The sequence below is a fragment of the Schistocerca nitens genome, chromosome 1 (assembly GCF_023898315.1).
Source record: "Schistocerca nitens isolate TAMUIC-IGC-003100 chromosome 1, iqSchNite1.1, whole genome shotgun sequence".
NCBI lineage: Eukaryota > Metazoa > Arthropoda > Insecta > Orthoptera > Acrididae > Schistocerca > Schistocerca nitens.
This window is the reverse complement of record NC_064614.1, coordinates 751,858,389-751,882,596: the sequence shown is the minus strand read 5'-3', so window position 1 is coordinate 751,882,596 and position 24,208 is coordinate 751,858,389. Positions and strand designations below refer to the sequence as shown.

The 24,208-nt window shown below is 39.9% G+C and overlaps 1 protein-coding gene across 1 annotated transcript in view; it reads left to right on the top strand.

Moving 5' to 3' along the window:
- Nucleotides 1-23,895, top strand: part of LOC126236982 (fructosamine-3-kinase-like) — a 64,053-nt gene extending 40,158 nt beyond the window's left edge. Inside the window, exon 7 of the mRNA XM_049946707.1 lies at nt 23,249-23,895. Within this exon, the coding sequence (XP_049802664.1) occupies nt 23,249-23,318 (70 nt within the window). The 3' untranslated portion in view covers nt 23,319-23,895. The remainder of the gene's footprint in view (nt 1-23,248) is intronic.
- Nucleotides 23,896-24,208: the final 313 nt, after the last annotated feature.

Below are 24,208 nucleotides of genomic sequence, written 5' to 3'. Positions count from 1 at the left end.
CGATTTTCAAGTAAAATGTCTCCACTGTATGGCAGTATACATAATGGATGTGCGAGTACAGGCTGTAGATGCATGGTTGGTGACATGGAAGTTTGTGTATGCTTGTGAGCTATGCTCGAATGGCCAAATGGTTAGAGCACCACTTGCGATAAGTGGAAAATCCGGGTTTGAGTCCTGATGCAGCACAAATTATTACTATCGTCATTCCATTGTGCAGCTGATGGTTGTTCATATTCACAACCGCAAACACATTTCGTGTATCAATTGTACAAGGTTTACCCAGGCAAGTTGGGCTCTGTCTGGGTGGACACTTACTTCCCTGCATGCTCATTGAACTTCCATGAAGCCTAAATTCTTATTTCTACTCACAGTAGTTCGGTTAGTCCATTGGGCATTATTAACACCCAAATCTCAAAGCGACCTTGTGTGGCTAATCCACCCAAAAAGCGGTAATTGAAAAGGACAGTTTCCTATGGTGTAATTTATTTATTTGCTGAAGGTTAATTTGAAAAATTGTCAACTGTCTACATCCATAAAGCTCTAGAGGGTCTTGCAGGGCAACTTAAATCTATGAAGAGGCTGCACATTGATACACTCCTACTTGAGATACTGGAAGCTACCCAAGTAAACACATTATCAAATTGATGACGGGTGACACAGTCACTGTGAAGGTGACAGCAGTCCAGCGTTACGGAAATTTGTAAATTCCACAACAGTCTCTGATTGCAAATATTTATTTATTCAATTACTGGCTTCAGTCATCATGATTGTCTTCAGATTGATCTGAAAAGAGAATTTGTGCTTATGGTAAACACTTATGACCCGTAATGCTGAGCCATTGCATGGTGTACCATGCTCACAACTATGGTGCAAACAGCTGAGGGGGCATGGCTGCAAGATGTCACTGGTCAAATGCATCTACATCTACATGGATACTCTGCAAATCACACTTAAGTGCCTGGCAGAGGTTTCATCAAATCAACCTTCACAATAATTCTCTATTATTCCAGTTTCGAACAATGCACGGAAAAACCGAACATGTATATCTTTCCGTACGAGCTCTGACTTCCGTTGTTTTATTATGATGATTATTCCCCCTATGTAGGTCAGTGTCAACAGTGTGATACAAGGTCATAAATATGACCTTAGACGTACTGTGTAAAACTAAATCAGATATATTAAAATGCACTTCAAGAAAAGGGAAGAGTTTAATGTGGGTTCAAAGAGAATTTAGTTTAAATTATAAAAGGTATTGGAAATAAGTGTGCATGAAATATGCAATATAATAAAAGGTAAGATCACAGGCACAGTTGCATACCAAGAACCAATATAAGAAACTGTGTGCGGCATGGGGCCAAGACATAATGCAAATGGACAGAATAAGAAATGCAATTTAATAAAGGCTCAAGAGCTTAAATAAAGGTATCATAATGACACTTCATTCAAAAATTATAGACACTAGTTCCTAGTGGTTGTCTGTGAAAGCAGCATATCAGAGCAAGAGGAAAAGGCTGTGGGCACATCAGGCTTGCTGAATCAGAGACAAAGAAATGTGGACAGCTCAGGACTGGGGGAGAAATGGAGCTCCACCAGTTTGTAAGACCTTCAACAGCCTGTCATATAATGAAAAATAAGTGTTCGGTGCAAATTTGTTCTGTTGATTAAGAAGTTTAGAAGGGTGGTGTAAGATCATATTTCTGATGTATCGTGCTGTTGCAAACTGGATTTGGCCAGCAACATCTAGTGGCTATGCCCCCTCATCTGTGTGCACCTTAGTTGTGAGTACATTACGCCAGAAATGACCTGACATTTTGGGTCATGAGTGTTTACCATTTTGTCACGATTTTACTCTATGTGATGCCATTTATGGCTATATATTTTATTCTCTTATTCTGTAGACTTCATGAAGACAGGTTGTTTGCTAACTTTCTGGACTATTTATATTACTGTACCACATGTAGTTTATAGCCTACAAATACGTACATTTTTACATGAATATGCACATATTCTCTTTTTGGATCAATCTGAAGGTGATCATAATGACTGAAATGGGTAATTGAATAAACAAATATTTGGGATCGGATACTGTTGTGGTATATACAAAGTTATCAAATGCTGAAGTAATTGGAGAAGGTACTATTAACAGTGAGCAGAACAATGGGCTCAGTTGTTGTAAAGGAGTTATGTGAGGGGACATTGTGGTTACAGATACCAAAAAACTCTTGCAGGAGTGAGAAAGTGAATGTATCAGTGAAGCCCAGAACTTTGTGAAAAGGGTTAGGGTTAAGCTCCCAAATCCATTCATTCTACAAAAGTCATTTGAATATATCTTAAAGTCGGTTCCTACGAATTTAATCCAATGCATTTGCTTAAGTGTCAATGCTTTGGTCACACCACCATGTGTTGTAAGGTCAGGCTCCATGTGGAAGATGCAGCTCCACTGGCCATGAGCCCGGTATTCAATGTACTGCCTCACCCATGTTTGTCAATTAGTCCCAAACCCATCCAGTTTGGAGTAAAGAATGCCTTGTCTAGATGCATTGAAGAAGACATTTAAAGCCATGCTGCCACCCAGGTCTCATGAAGTCTTTTGCCTCAGTATTGAAGCAGTCTATACAGAAGACTAGTGTGGGCATGTAGACTTTTGACTGCTGAACACAGCACATTGACCTGCAACTGTACATGCAGCTGCAGGCCTGCACCGCTACTTCCACAACCAAGCCTCCAAACACTGAAATAATGGTGTTTGTGGAAACCAATGGTGGGAAGGATAGCAGACTTTCATAGCAACAGTCGAAGAGACCCAGCAAAATTTCTGTTAAAATGGCCTTGCCTTGCCACCATGCCCAAAACCCAAGCTGTGGACAAAAACCAACAGACCAGAATGATCAGGTGCTAAGCCATCAGACTATGTGACCTTGATCCTGTCTGCTAAATCACATGATAACCACAACGTCAATGGTATGGACATCAACATCTACCTGAAGGAACCGATGAGTACAAGTAACCCCCCTTTGCTGCAGTCTCCCCACCATGCAGGAAAGACAGAGGAAAACTTCTCCGTTAAGATAGCTTCTGTACTTCTGGGTTTAGGACACGTGAGGAGGAACTGCATTGGGTAGAGAAATGTTTATGTCATCAGGAGACTCATTTTATATTATCTGATGTCCCTTCTCTCCCTCATGACCAGCCCACAAGCAGTTGCTATATCAGTGCATGTGTGTAACAGGTTGACTATACTATTCCTCTAACTGTCCCCACATGAGGTGCTAGATGAAAAGGCTCTCTGTGATCTCCTTACTCAGCTCCTGTGCACCTTCCTCCTCTGAGGTGATATTAATGCACACCATGTGCTTTGGGGCTCTGCCACCACCTGCCCCAGAAATAAAGCAATTGAAAGCCTTCTCTTCTCCTCATGTGTATGTTCATTGAATGTGGGGCTGAGCATGCACTTCAGCACTGGTGCAGGGTAGTTCAGTGCTGTCAATCTCTTGGTACACTCTCTGACCCTTGCACACAGCTTTCAGTGGAAAGGGGCTGATGACATGCACTCAGGTGATCACTTCATGATCTGGATTCACCTGCCAGACAGAGTAATGCCCGACACAAAGCTGCCTCAATGGGTGTTCAGTAAATCAGGCTGCATGCTTTGCAGCTGACTTGCTATGTTTGAACAGTGTCTAGGAATGGGTGAATCATATTACGACAATATCCACCATGCTGCTGCAGCATCTAATATGCAGTCTGTAGGCCAGCTGAAAAGGCAACCTGTCCCTTGGTGGAGTGATGAATGCTGTTCTGTAATCAGGTGGGTGGTTCACTCTAGGTTCAAGTGCTGATCAGCTGCAGAGAAAATCTCAGCCCTTTGGGTATCAAGTGTGAAATGTCAGTGAATTGTTAGGAACAGTAAAAAGAGATCGTGGCAACAGTTTCTGACCACCATAAACCATTCCACTAAAAGTGCAGCTATGTAGGAGACTGTCAGGAGACTTTCTAGGAGAGGAGGAAAGAGCCCAGTGGCTGCTGAAATGGGGAGTGGCAGTTTCCAGACCATCTCTTGAGACATTGCCCAGACAATTGCAGCCTATTTTGCTACACTTTGCATTACCAGCCAGAATTCAACTTCCCAGTGGTACAGAGTGGCTGCTGAGAAGGGCAGTTGGGACTTCAGGTCCACCACTTGCGAAGAATACGGCCATCTCTTCTCCATGTGGGTGCTGGATTTCACATTATCTGTGACCCGTGATGCATCATTTAGTCGTGGTTAGATCTTCCATTATAGTATAGTATGGCACTCACAGGGTGGAGCCAACATATCCTACTCATTCTTTTTAACTTCATTTGGATGTCAGGATACTTTCCCGACCCGTGGTGAGAGGTATTTTTAATTCCACTTTTACTCCCCAGTGGGCTCACGGTTGTTTTGTGAGGTAGTGTGCGGTAGACATCGGGCCCCGAGCTATTGCAGCCCTTTATTCCTTCCTGGGCTGCATTAACTTCTCCATGCCTCTCCCTCCCTGTCCTCGTTCCTCCCCCTCTCTTGGTTTTCCTGTGTTAGTTGACCTGGCTATCCACATGGTTTCCTGTATTCCTTGCAATTTTGTCCCCCTTGCATTTTCTCTTCCATCTCTTCCTAAAAGCAAATGTATCTTCACTGTTACAGATGGTAACTGATAACACGTTTCCGGTTTCCAAACAGTTACTTACGTCAGATGTAAGTTTTCATTAAAAAAAGTTTTACTGTTGCTGGTCTTGCTCCACCGGAGGCAGCGATGGCACTTGTACCAATCTGCCAGTTGGTGCTTGCCAGTGTGCGGTGTCGGCATCTGCTGCTGCTGACTACGCAATCACTGCACTATCACATTCCACATGGCACGTCTTCCTTTTTGGCGTTTTTGATCTCCCTTTGGGGCTTGACCTCCACTTCTACATTTTCTCTATGTAGTGTGAGACATTTAGGGAATACCTCCATCCCTAGTGTCTACGGCATGGATTCCTCTTCTCCCTTCCTTCCCCTCTTCCTCCTATGCCATAGCCCCCTCACCACCCTGCTAGGTTACCAGCACATGTAGCCAAGCCGGATGGCCCTTGCTGTGGCTGGGTGACACTTGTGGGGAGAGTCCCCGGTCGGAGTGGGTGGTATCAGGGCAGATGCTCTGTGAATGAAGCGTATCAAGCTCCAAATATCTAGCTGTTCTCCTATAGCCATCTCTTTGATAATAGAATGCTGCTTTGCTTCCTTTGACCCTGAAGCCTACCCTTTCCTGGCTACACCCTGGGAGAAGGGCCAGACTCACCAGATTGTGGTGAAACACTTTCCCTGCTATATGGTCTGTACTAGTATGGATGGGGGCACATTTGTCGCCACAAAGCATTTATTTTTTGTGGAAAATGTGAAAGACATCTTTGATGAAGTGGAGTCTCTCAGTAAGATGCAGTTGGGTTCTCTCTTTCAATACTTCAGCTGCCCAATCTGCAGCTTTTAATGCTTCTAATCTCTTGGCAATGTCTCGGTGTCCATTACACATAACAAGTCTTTGAATAGTTCTAGGGAGTCATTTTACAATAGGACCTCATCCTTTAAACTGATGAACTCCATGCCAATCTGGGATGACAGGGCATTCGTTTTGTTCGGCATTTGCAGGAAGGACAACCCCACAGATACCGTCACATTTATTCTGGCTTTTAAGGGAGGTAGCCTCCCAGAGAAGGTCAAGGTTGTGGGTTTTCAGTGTGATGTGAAGCCGTATGTCCTGCCACAAGGTGATTTAGGTGCTTGCATTTCGGGCATGTGTTCCTGATGTACGGTGGACCCTCTGTGTGATGACTTTGGACACCCACTCCATGAGGGCAGCCATTGGGTACTGCCACCCGTGTGTGTAAATTGTCACAACTGTCACGCTCCATGCTGACCAGGTTGCCCAGCTTATAAGAAATAAAAGAAGATACAAGCGTATAAGTCCCTGTATGGTTTCTTACACTGAGGCTCGTCAGAAATTTGACCAACTCCATCCTGTGTTGATGCCCTCTACTTTTGCTTCTCTTACATCCTTTCCCCCTCCTTCCTCTTCCTTACTCTAGTCCCGTCCCCCTCTCATGTCCCCCTTCCCTGTGGTTCCCATGCTCTCCCTGCCCAAAGAAGTGCCCGCCTTCTTTGGTGCCTGCCGGTGATGAGGCTCTCCCACCTGTGATTCTCAGGCCGGAGGCTCTACCTTGATGCCCAGTCCCTGACCGTGCCCCCCCGCTCTCTCCCCCCCCCCCCCCCACTTCTGTTTCTTGGTTCTTATTTTTTTACTATCAGCTTACTTGGTTGTCCCAAATTCATCATTTGAAGATTGGCTGTTTGTGGAAACTCAATGTTGTTCGCTTGCCTTTTGGGGTCCGGATCATTCAACACTTGTCCATCTGTATCGGGCATTAGTTATGTCTTGTTTAGACTATGGTTGTCAAGTTTATGGATCACCTGCCCCTTCCATGTGAGTCACATTCAACACTTGTCCATCTGTATGTTTTTCCCACCACCCCTTGGTCTCTGCCATGCATGGCCTTCTCACTAGTCTTGGTAATGCTGCTTGCTCGGTTGACTTCCTCTGGGTTCCTGGGCCCGTAGGTATTCTGGGTAATGAACTTGTTGATTATCTGTCGGGGAGGGGCAGGCGGCCATCTACCCCATCTTCTCAGTGATCCCTCAGGGGGCAGATGGATGGCTTTACATCAAATTCCTTTTTAGAATTATATTAATACCTTCAGCTGCAAATGGCATTGATATGTATCAACGAGGTCAGGTGAAAATGTGTGCCCCGATTGGGACTCGAACCCGTGATCTCCTGCTTACATGGCAGATGCTCTATCCATCTTAGCCACTGAGGACACAGAGGATAGTGCGATTTTAGGGACTATCTTGCACACGCCTCTTGTGAGACCCACATTCTCACCTTGTATGTCCACACACTACCTTCGTAGTGTCCCACCCCAACACACTCATTACTCGTAGAAGATATTCTTACCAAGTCCCGTAAGAGTTCGGGGAATATGTACGCATCCACACAGAAGAAGGGGGTCATGGCCGATATTGCCAGAACTATATACTTTTATGGATGTGGTATCTAGAATGAAATTAGAATTATATTAATACCTTCAGCTGCTAACAGGCGTTGATATATAACAACGAGGACAGGTGAAAATGTGTGCCCCGATCAGGAATCGAACCCGGGATCTCCTGCTTAGGGACCGATGACCGTTGCAGTCTGGTCCCTTTAATCCCACAAACCAACCAACCATCTCCTGCTTACATGGCAGACGCTCTATCCATGTGAGCCACTGAGGACACAGGTCTTCAGTGGTGGTTCTTCTTTCGGACATGTCCAAAGGAACAGACACCATATCCATATAAGTATATAGTTCTGGCAATACTGGCCATGACCTTCTTCATCTGTGTGAATGCACACATATTCCCCGAACTGTTACGGGACTTGGTAAGAATATCTTCCACGAGTAATGAGTGTGTTGGGGTGGGACACTACGAAGGTAGTGTGTGGACATACAAGGTGAGAATGTGGGTCTTGCGGGAGGCGTGCACGAGATAGTCCCTGCAGTCGCACTATCCTCTGTGTCCTCGGTGGCTCAGATGGATAGAGCGTCTGCCATGTAAGCAGGAGATCCTGGGTTCGAGTCCCGATTGGGGCACACATTTTCACCTGTCCTCGTTGATATATATCAACGCCCTTTAGCAGCTGAAGTTATTAATATAATTCTAATTTCGTTCTAGACAGCTGCAGGTCATCAACGGTGGCTGTTCTTTCGGACATGTCCGACAGAACATACACCACATCCATATAAGTATAAATTCCTCTTTGCTCAGTCATAGGCTGACACTTGGGAGTCTACCCCATCTCTAATAAACTTTGCGTCATCAAGGAGACTTGCACCTATGCAGAACTATTAGGGGTAAATAAAAAAAAAAAGAGTTGCCACAGAAATTAAAAAAGCAAGAGATGAACTGATTGAACTCTTTGAAACATATCAGAAAGGAAAAGCTCGGGTCATTCACGAGGCTTACAAGGGTAAGAAGAAAGCATACATTAGGATGATAAGAGAAGCAAAGGCCAGCTACCAAAAATCTGAAATACAGTCTTCTTCTAACATCTCTGAAACAGTCTGGAACTACATAAATGAAAACAGAAAAGAATCACATGCCTTTAAAGATATAAATATAGCAGTTGGCAGGGGAAGGGAAAGAAATGACTGATCCACAACAAGTGTGCAATATTTTCAACCAGCACTATATAGCTATATTGGAGAAAATCCTGGGGGGAGGGGGAGGGGGGGACGCACATCAGTACCAAGAAGAATGGAAAGTCGCAAAAAGGTGGCCAAGAGCTTATATCTCCTCCCTACAGATGAATCGGAAGTTCTTTAAAAAAATTGAAGCACTAAGAAATAAAAATACTGAAGGTCTGGATGGCATCTCAGCAAAAATGATCAAATACTGCGCTAGATATCTTGCTAAGCGTCTAGCATTCCTGATAAATTTATTGGTGCAGTAAGGATTATTCCTGAAATGTTTAAAGATGAGTAAAGTTGTGCGAGTATTCAAAGGAGGGTGTAAAAGAGACCCCAGAAACTGTAAGCCCAATACGATCACACCGCTTCTGTCTAAAATAGAGAAGCATAACATCTTAAATGAGGCACAACATGGATTTAGAAAGGGAAGATCCACCAAGATTGCAGTGACAAACTTCATAACTGATGTCAGTGAGGCATTGGATCATCAAAAGAAAGTATCTAGGGTCTATTTAGACCTTTCAAAAGCTTTTGACTGTGTCTGCCATAAAAGTCTTCTACAGAAACTGGACTGCTGTGGCATAAGAGGGAAAGCTGGTGATATTATAAAAAATCCTTTGCTAAAAACACAACAGTGTGTTGAAATAAAAAATTAGTCAGGAAATACAGAGAGAAATGTCTTCTGATTTTCTGTTGGTAAAATATGGAGTGGCTCAGGGTTTAGTACTAGGACGTCTGCCCTTATCATATATATAAATGGTATGCCCACTGCTGTAAATGAAAAAGTGATCATGTATGCCGATGACACAACTTCACTAGTATGTAATGACTCAGTGAAGGAGTTGGGAAAAAAAGAGCCAGTGGGAACTTGCAAATGGCAGAAAGGTATTTTACAGAAAATAACTTATTGATCAACAGGATGAAAACTGTGTGTACAAATTTCGAAACCAACAGAGCTGAGGAATTAACTCTGTGAGTTGGGGATGTACACTTAGTATCAATGGACTGTAAGAGTCTTCTGGGTATAGACATGGACAAATTTCTGACATGGGAAAACCACATTGACAGGATCTGTTCCAAAATAAGTACAAATATATTTTTAATGAAAAAATTGTGCTATACGGTGGACACACAAACCTTGCTTAAAATGTATTATGGACTTATGTTCCCACACATATTGTACTGTATCTCAATATGGAATGGTGCAGCAGATATACATGTACAAAGAATCCTAAAACTTCAAAAGAAAGCCATTAGATGCATAGCTAAACTAATGCCTCAAAGTTTGTACATATATGAGACAATGCTTCCTCTAATGGTAAATTGTACAGTAGCTCTAAACAGACTTTCATGACCATGAGACAAGAACCAGAGAAAAGGCCACAACTATGGCAAAAGAATGAAAATGACAGACAGGGACCCTACAATTGCGGGGAGCTTATTTTACAACAGACTACCCTCTAACATTAAGAATATAAAGGAACTGAGCACCTTCAAAAGAAAACTCAAGGAACAGATAATACAGAAGAAAACATACAGAATAAGATATAGTGTTGCAATAATGTATAAATCTGCTAATATTTCTATGCAGTGAGTTTAACATAACTAAAAAAAATTACTCTTCAGTTCTTCTAAATGTATTATTTATTATTATTTCATGTATGAAATTACTGTATAAATTTGCAACATAAGATGTCTAAAATCATTGCAAAACTGATCAGTGGACAAAAAATAAACTATAACCATAACTATGTCATGAAGGAATTAAGCTGGCCACTGGATACTTTCGATCCAGTCCCTTACTGAGCCATTGCGTTGAAGTTTGTGAGATGCCACTTCACATGCGGCGATGACTCTTCATAGTGCGATAGACCAAAAAAACACTGTCCACAGCATACACACCTGCACACTATTGTTGCTCGGGCAGCAATGGGTAAGCTTTTCCATAATTAACAATGAACAACAAGGCAGTATGGGTTTGGCAAAGGATTAACTTTTAGAGATGGTTGTGGTTGGTTTGAAAGTTTTATGCCAAGGTTGGAGCAGATCTCCGCCTTGGCTTTTACAGAAGCCCAGAATTATCCTAGACTTGCAAAATTATAAGGGGTATTGCACTCTGTTTTTTAACATTTTATGTAGGTTTCACAGTTTTAAAGTTGTGTACACTGAGGACTCCAAAGAGGAGTAATGCCTAGGCTGTTCAGTAGCGTTCCCTGATTTTGTATTCCAGATTCGCTTCTACCATGAATATATTGTATTTACAACGGAACTCCATGCGGTCCTGAAGGCACTGGAAGCAGATGAGGTGCCTTTGGGGCAAACAGTTTTTCATCTGACGATAGAATGAAGGCTTTCACGACCAGATGACATTGCTGCTGGTAAACCTTTTGGGGTGTAAGGTCTTGGTACATGAAACTCTTCTGTTCCTAACATTTTGTCCAGAGCTGCACTGGACGTCTAGCTGACTCAACAGAGGAACAATACCTCTGAAAATGTTCAGCGAAGTTCTGGGCGAAATGTTGGGAATAGAAGTGTTTCGTGGACCATGACATTATACCCATAAAGGTTTACCAGCAGTTTTTCATCCGTTTCTTTCAGTGGCCTACATTCATTGCAGCAAAGAAAATTGTGCAACTAATGCAAGACCAACTGTACTTCCTTCATCAACAGGGGAAACAAGTCTAATTCTGCTTGGTACTGGTACACATGGGAATTTGGCGAAATGAATGAGCAGACCAAGTTACCAAGGAGACCTACCAGGAACATGCCATGAGGAAATGTGCAGTTCATCTACAGCCTGTCATTTCACTGTTGCATTGGAGATCCATATAATTGTGGAAGGAGGAATGTGATATGCAGGCTGAAGCAAATTTAGGTGGGATTTGCCCCTTGTTTTATCTGATAATGAGGCAAGTGTTATGAAGATTTTAAAGTTTTGTTAAATGTCTGGACTCCAGCCTAAACTCTTAGGCTGGAGGTTTTAGTGTGTTGCAGAGTGGTTGGGTCATCCTTTTTATTCCAGTGATAAGACAGCCACAGATATGTGCTATGCTATTTAACTTCTTTCTACCACTTTTTCCAATTTTAGCCTAAGTTTAAGGCCTGATACAATACATAATTTTCGTTTGTCCTTGAAATGTGTACATGTGTTTGCTACGTTTTTGTTTTTTAGTTGTAGTTGCAGTTTTATAATTTTGTGAATTTTATTTTATCCCATAAAATTGTAGTGTGGCCACTAAAGATGTTGCTGTCATGCTCGCCTCACCACCATATCATCATCATCATCATCATCATCATCATCATCATCAATTGGGAGATACCTCTAATCCAACCAGATTACTCAAGTATGAAATGCAGAAGAGTGATGAGCTGTCAGCCAGCTACAAATGCTTATTAATTTTCATTTGTTCATTGTTACATTACTTATTTCCTCATTAATCTTCCTTTTATGATGTGTTTTAGAACCATTCTGCTTTCATGATTTCAAGATGTTTCAACAATTTTTAGTAAATCAAAACACCTTTAATATCTGTCAGAATGCCACTGATAGGACCTGAATATGTTAACTACCTCTAACGATGTGCGACGATAAGAAGCGGTGTGACTTTGGATTGCAAGCAAAATCCACACCTCTCTCACATCGGTTGACTTACTTGATCTGTGCAGCTGATCTCTGGATTGCCATCTCCGTCAATCTCCAAAACTTTCTTCTCTGAAGAATAATGCTGGTTAAGGGAATTTGTAAGACACTCTCTCTATTTTCGAAATAATTTAGTACTCGAAGAGTACTTTTAACTCAGACATAGTATATTTCAACTTCCACAGAGAACAAATTCTATATTTCTCTCATCAATATTCGAATGTTTATAAGTTAAGCGATTCGTCTCATGTTATACTCTATAAAATACATCTGCAATAGCGTAGTTTTTACAACCACATAATTTATGAACATGTTTTGCTTCTAGCAAGTCCAACACATGAAGTACAATTAAATGTCTATAATCAGTTGTTCACTTTTCCTTAACAATAATCACAGACACTAAAACAGCAAGGAATACTACATCATTACTTCTTGCTCTTCCAATACAACTCCCGTGACGCGAGTGGCAAACTCTTGTCGATGCCGTTCAACCATCTCGTCTACCTTGTGCTCGTGGCTCCTTTCCAACCCACACTCAAATGTGTCGCGCAGTATGTATGTTCTCTCACACTTATTTTTAAAATATCTTGTGCTTGAGGTGGTGGAAGGATGAGTGGTTCTGGAATTTACGCGGAAATTCTCGAAGCACTACATATCCCCAAAGCTGTAACGTCATGGTTGTAATAAGCAGGTGTCTAAAGCTTAAGATGCTGTTATAAATGGTTCGCATGCTAGTACCTTGCAGTGTCACTACTGAATGCTCCTAACTGGAACTACTGTATTTTGAAAGGACATGTCTCTCATTAACCTGCTTCATTTTGACAAATATAGGGAAACACAATGAGAAATGCTTTGTGATCAGAACAGTGTTCTGTGTAGTTATGAGATCATTATATCAGAGCTAAGTGATTTTGTCTATGAGCATAATGTTGGTGCTTGTATGGTGAGTGCTTCTGTAACCAAGGTAGCTGAAGTGTTTGGTGTTTCAAGAGGTACAATATCGAAGATTCATACTACATATAGGGAAAGTGGAGAAACATTATCTGCTAAGTCACAACTTGGATGAAAGTTTGTTAAGCAGTTGTGACAGATGGTCATTGAAGAGGACTGACAAGAAATATGGGAATAACAGCTGCAAAAGTTACTGCAGAGCTGAATGTCAAACTTGTGAACCCTGTCAACACTGGAACAGTATGAAGGGAGCTACATAACAGGGAATATCAGGGTGAAATCACTGATGCAGATGCTCTCAATAGAAAAGTGTGGAGCCAAAGCCATAGAACCTGGGCTGTGAACCAATGGAAGAATGTCATTTGGTCAGATGAATATTGTTGCACACTGTTTCCAAATTTTGGCCAAGTTTACATCCCAAGAGTGTAACATGGCAGATGTTTGGTGATGATTTGGGCAGCCATGTCATGGTATTCTGGCACCCATGGTTACTATACAAGGTTGCATTACTTCCAAAGATGTGACCATTTTAGCTGATCCGGTCCATCTCATGGTAAAATGTTTATTTCCCAGTGGTGATGCTGTGTTCCAAGATAGCACCCCTTTTAAAAAGCTCACATCATCTAGGACTAGTTTTGTGAACATGAGGATGAATTGTCTCATCTCCCCTGGCCATCACAGTCAACAGATCTCAATATTATTGTGGTATTGGCCACTATCTCTTTGGCAGCACTTTCAAAATACTTGCACCACCAGTTACACTGCCGCATTTCCTACAGCCGCCACCACCACCGCTTGAGGGTGCTGCTACAAACGATTGCGCCGCTGCCAATGAGATACAAGCATCCACCCTATGGAGCTCCAGCGATGGATGTACTTAAGTTTGAACATTTATGCTCTGAGCCCCTTTTTTGTGTTTTTGCTGCCTGAATAATGTTAACAGACTGTCATATTGGTCAGTGCTTGCCATCATCTGAATAGACATTGTATTGAAGTGTGACAGATTTATAAATCTTTTGTATCTGTATATATTTCAACTTTAAAATCTACTGTTAGCAATTGACCCTATGTATTGCTCACACAGGGATCACGAGAATAAGATTAGAATAATTACTACATGCACAGAGGCATTCAAACAATCATTCTTCCCGCACTTCGTATGTGAATGGAACAGGAAGAAATCCGAATAGCTGGTACAATTGGACATACTCTCTGCCATGCACTTCACAGTGCAGAATGTAAGTGTAGGTGTAGATGTAGCATAGATGGTACAATCTGTGGGAGCAAAGTTGTGCACTATTTTTACTATTTGGTATTAGATGTAGAATAAATTAATATCTGAATTCTCTGTTCATGATCAGCATGTGTTCCTCACTCCTGTATCCACTAAAGAACCACCAGCATGCAAGGAAGACATAACACCTTTGTGATCTACTTTGGAGAGAGGGGTGCATGATAGCTATCCCCTTCTGTCATCTTTACTGGAAGATGCCACTGTTGTGCAAGAAGAATGGTGCAAGAGACCCTTGAATATGATACTGGGCTGATATTTATCCATTCCGAAGCAAATGGAAGCTGTTTTGAATGCTAACAGTTTTCCTGCACCGTATTAGTCATGGTAATTCATTGTATTTTTGGTGTTTCCATATTTTTGTCCACCCCTGTATGTCTTATTAATATTAAAAATCTCCTGAAGTGATGTGGATGATACTTTGTAAAGTAATTTAATATAGTACATATGGGGCCACAAATGTCGGGAAATACCTTAAAAGTGAATGACAAATATTGGTCATGCGATGTCAGCTGAAAACGTACGTCAACACGTGCTGAACCTACCCTCGCTGGAAGGGGGTAGTGCTATACATTGTTCTGCTAGATTTTTCCTCTTGGGGTCATGTGAAGCAGGTAGTTTACAGCACGCCAGTAGAGTCCAAAATGGGTCTCATAACCCAAATAGCAGTCACCACTGTGGAGATCCAAAATAAGGAGGGTATTTTCAAGCGTGTAGCCGAAGGGACGATTGGGGGGGGGGGGGGGGTGATGCAATATTTGCATTCAAGCAAACACTGCAGATTTCAAAAAACTTTTGTGTATGTGATCCCCTGAAAACATAGAAGTTACAAAATTATTATCCTGTTGTTATTTGTGTTTCTTTACTTATTTCCCTTTTTCTGTTTACAGGCATTATTTAGTTAAGAAAAGATAGCTCATTTATTGGTAGTGATGCACTTTGGAAGCTTACACTCATTTACTTGTGTAATTTGCAAAAACCAACAGAGACTATGAGACCAGTAAACAAAATAATAAAACTTAACTGAATTTAAACATACAGTTGCCTAATGCAATGCAAATAAATACTGCTTGCTGGATCCGAGAGTCGAACCCTGAACCCCCACGATCTGAAGTTGCTCACAAAGGCCCCAAGACACAGTGATGTGAATACTTGTCTTTGGTTGGGATGATCAGGTGAAATAGACCTGTTGGCTCAATCACTGCGTGTATGATGAGGTGTGTCATCTGATGATATCACGTGTTCAACATTTGTCATCCACTTTTGGACTGCGTTCCAACCTATGTGGTCCTGTGTGTCTTACATTAAATTATTTGTCTCAGCATCTTCTACATAGCATTGGAGGTATTTAAACATTAATAAGAACAAACCTGCACTACTAATATGTATTGGTTGGTCAGTATCTTGGGTGAGATATTCTGACTGAAGTTAATAGTAAATATGGCCTTCTAAAATATTGGTATGTATGAAAGTGCAAAGCTGCACAAAAACTGTGCTATTGTAGTAAAAACTGACATGCATGGTAGAAATTTGTAAGATCACTTCTGATAACATTTGTGTGACATAAAAGGTAGATTTTGCTGTTTTTGTTATAAGCCATGGTATGTTTTAGCATCTGTCTTATTCTTGCTAAGCAAATATGAATCTATTCTTTCTTTTGCTACACTTGGACATACTTGGAGAAAATACACACTTTAGTATTTGCAAAGTGGTCTGTTACAGTAAGTCTAAGGGACAGATGGTATCTACAGATTCTAGCTTCAAGAAAATTTTGGACTGATTAAGATGTAATGAACCTCTGAGTCCTTAGTTAATGAGCTTGGTTTTACTGTTTTTATGTTCTTATATGTGCCTATGTGAGAGTCTGTTATGATACTGTCTTTACACATTGCAAAACAATGCTTATATGTGTATAAATCACTGCGATATTTGTGTGTGTCACCTGGTGTTGGATGTTCTCTAGTGATGGAATGCCACAGTTTGTTTTGCTGAACGAAGACAAGGTAATCTGTAGCTCTTATCCTACCATCATTGTCAAGATAAGGAAGTTGGTGCTGTCTTGATGATGACAAAATTAATAAAAATACAAAATATATTTTGGCTGCTTCTCCGACATGTACCTTTGTCATAATATGCAAAGTGTAAAATTTTTAGACCGTTTAAGGGCAGGATGTGGGATTGAAATGTGGCAGGTGAATAAAGCAGACACAGGTGTGCTCTCTTAACAGTGGACAACTGCGTAACAATTTTGGTATACTGTTGCAACAATGGAGAAGTAATTGTTTCCTAGAAAGTCCTACATTCTTCTTTTCTCCATACGTCAATACTGCGTACTCTGTCATTGTTGTCTCTCTTGAATCTTTTTGAACTTCTTCAGCTACCACATATGCTGCTTATCTTTCCTCCGAAAGTAACCTTTTTTTCAGTAATGAACTCTGTGTTTGTTCACGTCTGTCTGTATACTTGTGAGTATGGATCAAGACTAGCTTCTTCCATTTGTTACTTCCTTATTAACAAAAAATTATCAAAGATTAAACTTTCCCTACTGGACCAAAGCATTAGAATATGTAGGAGCTACGTACAATTATGTTTACAGAGTAATACAACAAAAAATCGTACAATACATCACATCACATATAATTTACACCACAACATGAGATGAATAAGATAAATTAAGGACACGTGTTTAATTGCAAAATTTATTGTACATCTGGACTAAACAGCTTGGTGTAAAGCTGCTTGATGATAAAAGGCCTGAAAATATGCCCATTGTAACTGAGAAGCTATTTTTAAAATTACATCTTAGATAACAATACACACTATGGAAGTAATTAATTATGTGACTTCATGTGTTTCCCCATGAGCAAACCTGACAATCCAGCATGTATGTGAGGATGCTTGGAGGAGGGAAAAAAATGAAATGTTGCATGTGCGCACACACACACACACACACACACACACACACACACACACACACACACACACAAACCTAAACAAACAAACCCAAAACACAATGGTACTGTCTGTCACTACATCTGTTGTGGGTTCACTAAAATTTATTTTGAAGTAATTTTAAAAGTTGTAAACAGCTGCAGCACATGCCAAAGAGCTGAATTTCATACATCACTGTCATAAAACTATTATCTGGTTTCTAGCTGATAATTGGCTCCTGCACTGGGCAATTTACTGAGCCAAACCATACATTGAAATGGTCTTTTGAGAACATTGTTTTAGCCTGATGTAGGCTTAGGTTTGACTGCCAAATTGTGTTGTACTAATTCTTAGAAATTTTGTCAGTCATCTGTATTATCATTGTCTGCCACAAGTTGTCTGAAATGTGTTTCAAGGAATGTTAAAGACCATACTTATGACAGGGTTTATACACACCGGGGACAACAGGGAAATCTGGGAAAAACACGGGAATTTTTGCTTTTGGAAAAAAAAAGAAAAAAAACGGAAAATTTGGGAATTTTTTAGAATCCTGAGAATTTTTCATTGTTTTAGTTTGGTGTTAAATTTTTGTAATTTTAAATGGTAAGAACTGATACTCAAAGAATTGTACTTTAGCTCCCTACTGCAGAATAATACTGCAGCGATGAAACATAAATGAGAGGAAAACACCAATATAAAACTGAAGTTGCAAAGAAAATGCACCATTAACAACAACAAAACACAGTGCACACAAAAGCGTCTGCCTAAAGTGAAATGTCTTAAAAGGCTTTAGGCTGAAGACAATGCAATACTTCATAACAGCTAACTGCTTTCTATGAGTGTGGCATAACAATTGTTTAAATTAGGTTGTTTTGAGCAGTTGCCATCGTGTTCATGCATGTGCGTAGAGCTGGAGTCGTGTATAAGCAGCACTGTCACCCATTTCTCGCTGCTTGAAGTGTGGCTATTAGATGAATAAGCCGTAGCTGCAAGCAGCCAGATGCTACCTAGGAAAATTTTTCTGGCGTGCCAAAGCTGCCACATTCACACATGAGCAGAGCAGTCTGAATTGCAGTGGGGAGTGACCCGCATTTATATTTCGTGATTTTGCTGTTGTCTTTTTGTTTACAGCTTTCCAAATGAAGTGAAAACAAAACGCATTTCTGTGTCTGGAAGCTATCAAATGAATTAATGCATTCACACAATTACAGAAGACTAAAATGTTGTTAGTTTAAGTTTTCTGATTTTATGTTATTGCTGCTTTATTGGCATTTGAGCATTATCCGTTTTGCAGAACAATGAATTTATTTTTGTTGGTTTGCTAAAGAAATTTGGCTTTTATTAATCTTCTCCCCAAAGGCAGTCAATTTATTTGAAACAAAGTGTTTCATTCTGCACGATTAGCTAGTTTCAATTGTTCTCTGAACTTCTAGTACACATTTTCATCTTCTGGCACATATGGCATTTTGCTGTAATATAGAACCAAACAAAATACCGTAATGGTACTCCAAGAAAATTGGGTTCTCGAAAACTACTCTGGAAAACTTTAACATTATTTCACATATCTGCCTTCTGTGAAACACTATGTTTTTTGATCACAAGACATGTTTCGGCACTTGTCTGGTACCACCTCTAGGCTTGAAGTTATTTCGTAATTTGTGTTTTTTATGTTGTAAATTTACAGAATACCGTTCTTCAGTAAATAATAGACTGGTAGCACCGTCTTTTATCATTGTAACTCCCCACAAGGCTTTATATTTTCTCTTCAAGTAGAATATCAACTGCCAGTTATATAATTTGTTGGTTTCACAACTAACCTTGTTAATTTTATACAATTTGAAAAAAGTCATGAAAGGCTTATTGTTCATAGCTCTGGTGTGCATAAACAAGCTTTTTTTATTTTTTGCAAGAAGTTTGTATTCCTTTTTGCTAACTTTCTGCAGTGCTGTGTGGATGTAAACTTGATTGGAAATGCTACATAACAGTATTACAGAGTATGAATTAAAAAACTATTGAAATCATCATGGAGTAAAATAAAGGGGTACTTTGAGTAGTAGAGTATAGAGTGTAGTTTTGAAATGAATATTGTGCCAAGGACTGCTTTCTAACTTTGCATTCCTTATCTGGATAGGATATGATAAAACAATTGTCCTAAGTACAATAACTCTGTATGTCCCCTCTGAACAACATGCTGCACTACTGCAGATGGTTGTGTGATCCCCCACTACACACGAAATTCCAAACAGAAATGCAACGAAAGGTGTATGAGCAGTGCAAACACCAAGCATGGGTTTCCTACGTCGTCATAGCTGCATATGTGTAGTAATGCCTGTCTTCTGACACTCTTTGTAACTGCTCAAATGAACCTATTTTTAATAGGTCACAGGAAAATGTTGCAAATGGTGGTTTGAGAAGTGTTACTTTCGAAATAAATTTCCTTTTATGCAAGACGAATTAATTTACATGTGAGAATGTGCAATGAATTTCTTTGACTCTCATTCAAAACATAACACTTGCAGGACCTGCTACTTCGAAAAATTTTGGGGCCAGAAGACCAGACATTTAGGCCAACATTTAAAATTTTACTGGGTTGTTTGTGTTTGATAATTCTTAAAGGGTAACGTGCACCCCCCCCCTCCCCCCCCCCCCCCAAAAAAAAGCCAGTACTATTTGTGAAAGCTTAGCTTTTCTTGTAGTTATGCTATGAGTGTATTAATTTAAGCCACGAACTTTCCCTACTTGTGTGTTTGCACCCTTGATTTCGCTATTGACTGATTGCATCACGTGTCCTATGCCCTGAATATCTGCTGTCATTTGCTGGTGAAATAATGTGATGTGATCTATGATTGGCTGACAAATGAACATCGTAATCTCAATTCCAGTGCTACAGAAACCAAAGTGCTGTTTGGTGAAATTCATATTTATACTTTTAATTATTGACAATATAACGTAAATGGATAGATAAAAAAATTTACTCACCAAGCGGCTGCAGGGGAAAGACACACACAAAAGGGTTTAACTTTTACAAGCTTCCAAAGCCAGTGGCTCCTCCCTCTGGCAGAAGATTTGAAGAGGAAGGAAGAGGACTCTAGAGGCTTAGGAAGAGGGATACAGTTCAGAAAAGTAACCCACAATGCTGGGTCAGACTTATGGGACAGGATGAGAAGGAAAGACTGATTGTTGGGGATTGCATCGGACGAGATTTTCTTCCTCTTCAACTTTTTGGTGAGCAGTTTTTTTATACACTCATAATACGAAAATATGCAGCAAATATGTTACTGTGTATCAAAGATTTTTTCAAAACACATTACTTTTGTGCTGTGTTTCATTTCCTAAAATGCTGGGAAGCTCTACACTGGTGTACAAAACTTTTACCATTCAAAGGACTGATAAGTTTTACAGTTCCGAGGGAAAGTTTATTGTCACTTAACACAGAGAGAGTGTATTTTCATCCTGGAGAAGTGTATTTTTAACTGGGAAATCTGTGATTTTTTTTTTCTTGTCTGTGTATACATGCTGCTGTATTTTTGACTGGTAAGAACTGATAATCCAACAAGGAATTTTGCTTTAAGCCACTACTTTAGAGTAGTACTGCAGCATTAAAATGTAAACGAGAGAATAACACCAAAATAAAACTTCAGTTGCAAAGAAAATGTGCCATTTACAGCAACAAAATGCTGTGCATACACATCTGCTGACAGCAAAACGCGTGAAAGGCTTTAGGACATGCAAAATTTTGCAACAAAAAATGCTTATAATGAGCGTGACATCACAACTGTTTACATTTCTAACAGCTCAAGGAAAAGTATTGTGAATGGTAATATGAGAGGCATTACTTCAAAAGTAAATTTCCTTTTATGCTAGATGAATTATGTTGCATTTGAGAATGTGTGATGAATTTCTCAAATCACGCAGCATTTGACTCCCATTCAAACCAAAAAAATTAAACTGTATGTGAAAGCGTAGCTTTTCTTATAGCTGTGCTGTATGTATATTACTTTAAACAATTCACTTTTCCTGTTTGTGTGTTGGTCTTACTTAACAGTGGTGTTACTATTGTCTGACTGCATCACGTGTCCTAGGCTCTGAATAACTGCTGTCATTGGCAGGTGAGATCAACTGATGTGAATTATGACTGACTGACAGAAGTGCATCATACTGTGCAATCTCAATGTCAGTGCTTCGGAAGCCAACATTCCTTTTTACACTTATGTTATACGAAAATATGCAGTGTACATGTTGCCATGCATGAAAGATCTTTCGAAACAATGTTTTCTTTTTTTTCCCCCTGCATTTCATTTTCTAAAGTGCCAGGAAGTTTTACACCAGTGTATAAAATCTTTACCATTCAAAGGATTGATAAGTTTTACAGTTCGTGGAGAAAGTGTATTGCCACTTAACATGGAAAAAAATGTACTTCCACCCCGTATTTAGTGTACTTTCACCTAGGAAAATGTGTAGTTTTAACTGGGGAAAATCTGGATTTTCTCTTTCCTCCCTGCATATACCCTGTGAGAGATGTTTCTCAGTAACAGTCATTTGTGACAAGTTCAAAATGCGCCTGTAACTGGTGCTCAAACCCAGATCACTAATTTTCGCAAGTATCTGATATTCCACAACACACAGGCAAAACTCTTTAGTAGCTTGGACAGCATAGCACATGGCTCGAAGACAATTCACAATACCTTGTCAGCAAAAAACAGAATGGTTTAAATCTAATACTTCTACCCACAGTGAAAATTTATACAAGATAGAATAAAATGTTCACAGTTGAAAGTAATTACATACATGATAAAAAGTGAAAAAAATTGAATTTGTTGAGAGGCGAATAGCTGGATGCAGAACAGTTGTCAGGTACATGTACTGTAAAGGAATTACATTAAAGGCAAGTATAAGTACTAAGTTGGAAAGATGGAGCTCTGTCACTACAGCAAATGGAAAAGTTAGCGCGTCATGCAACTGGGATGTCAACAGAGTTTACATAGCGGAACAGTTGAATGCTACATCGGTGATACTGGAACACTTATAGACATGCTGTGGGTGCTCAGTGATAGTTATTGTCCATCACTGAAGCAGTGAGCAGTTTGCTACATTGCTACATTGTGGCCCATCAAGCTATTGGTACAATCCATAATGGGACACTCCTTCTCCAGGGTTGTGCAACCGCTGGTCCACTGTGTCCAGGGTGTGCTGTTAGTAATTTGATTCACAGAAACCATCACCATGAGTCAACTACCTCATTTTTAACAACCTGTTTATTCCTTCATTGTTGATTTTTAACGGCAGACTGGGGTGGGAGGTGGGAAGGGGCACATTTAACAAATTGCATCAGTTCAATGTTGGACTACAACAGTCACTGAGCAGACATATCATCCAAAACCTCTTTATTATGGGGTACAGAAGCCACTGTCCCATGTGTGTGTCTCTCTCTCTTCACTGCAAATCACTGGGTATGGAGATAAGAAGGGTCACAGAAGACAACCATTTGATGGTCAAAACATATGTAAAGGCCACCTATACTGAAAGTATAAAGTGTGTTAAATGTTGGTACATTCCAATAGAGGAGGTTGGAATACATTGAAAAGTAGATGAGTAGGTGCATTCTGCATGCACCATTTAGGCAGTTGGTGGAGGTATTCTCATGTGGGGGCAAAGGAGATGTTTACAGGGTCATTTCAAAAGCAAATGAAACAGAACCTACACCAGTGATGTGTAACTGTTCACGTACGGTACCCTGCAGGTGACCTGTATCTTCAGTGCACCTTTCCAGTGCCTCTGAAGTATGTCTGAATGTTTTCAGAAATGTTGAAGGTTTCATGTACTTGAGCATGCATCATGCTTACCCATTCTCACTCATATTAAGCACATCTGGAACACCATCAAGGGAGATGTGCATGCCATGAAGTGTTGATGGGCAGTAAGTGGTCATTCATCAGGATGCCTCTGCAACATGTTGCCAGATCCAAATGTATAAAGTATTGAATAAAGGAAAGGGCACAGCAGTAGAGTAAGTAAATGTAATTTGATGAACTGGGAAGTGTGATGCAAGAGAGAAAAGTTCTATTATGTATGTATGTGTGTGTATGTATGTATGTATGTAATAGTAACCTGTAATTTACCTACTTGTCCTAACTTTTATTTCGGTTTTTCAGGAACCAGTCTGGAGAAGAACACAAGAAGAAAGCTATATCTTTAATGAAGTTTTTGTTGAAAGGACCATAAGAATTCACTACTACTACATAAAAAATTACAGTTGAAAGTAAACACCATTTTACTAAATTAATTATTTGCACACTGTATTTATCTGAATCAAAATGTAGCATTCAGTTTTAGCTTTCAGAAATTGTTCTGCTTCAACGTAAAGTATCCGCGAAAGGCAAAGGTCCCGAGTTCGAGTCTCGGTTGGGCACACAGTTTTAATCTGCCAGGAAGTTTCATATCAGCGCACACTCCACTGCAGAGTGAAAATCTCATTCTGGATTTTTGAGATTCCTGATTACCTGAACATAAACATGTTTTTGAAATTTTAAAATAGTTCGCGGAGCTGTGTAGTGGGTGAGATAACAGAAGAAATAATATATTTTTGGATTGTACATTTTATAAATTTTATGTTAAGTGAACTGGATGTTATTTATTTGTTGTATACTTGGATTGCATGCATAGGCAATAACAAAGATTCATCAAGCAAATTGCGCCATATTCCTGACTATGAACACAAGTAGCATTCCAATTTGGAAACATAGTAACAAATTAAATAACATTGTAACTAATAATTATGCTTTAAAAATGATTTGTATGCAAACAGTAACGAAACTAATAAAAAGTATGGAGGACATTCCATTATGTATCACTACCACACTGTATATTCCTTTGTTACAAACTTGATACTAATATACCATTGAAATGTATGAAGAAAGAGATTCTGACATTGTTTGTATTACGTTATTCTTATTATAGTTTTAACAACAGACTATGCACGAAAAGATAATTTAGCTACAGGTAGCTGCTAGCTAGACTACTGTGTAAAATTTACACAAATGAATTAAAGTTGCTGAAATGAAATGAAACGAAACCTTATGACATTGGTGTAAAACTGATCAAGATGCAGTGAC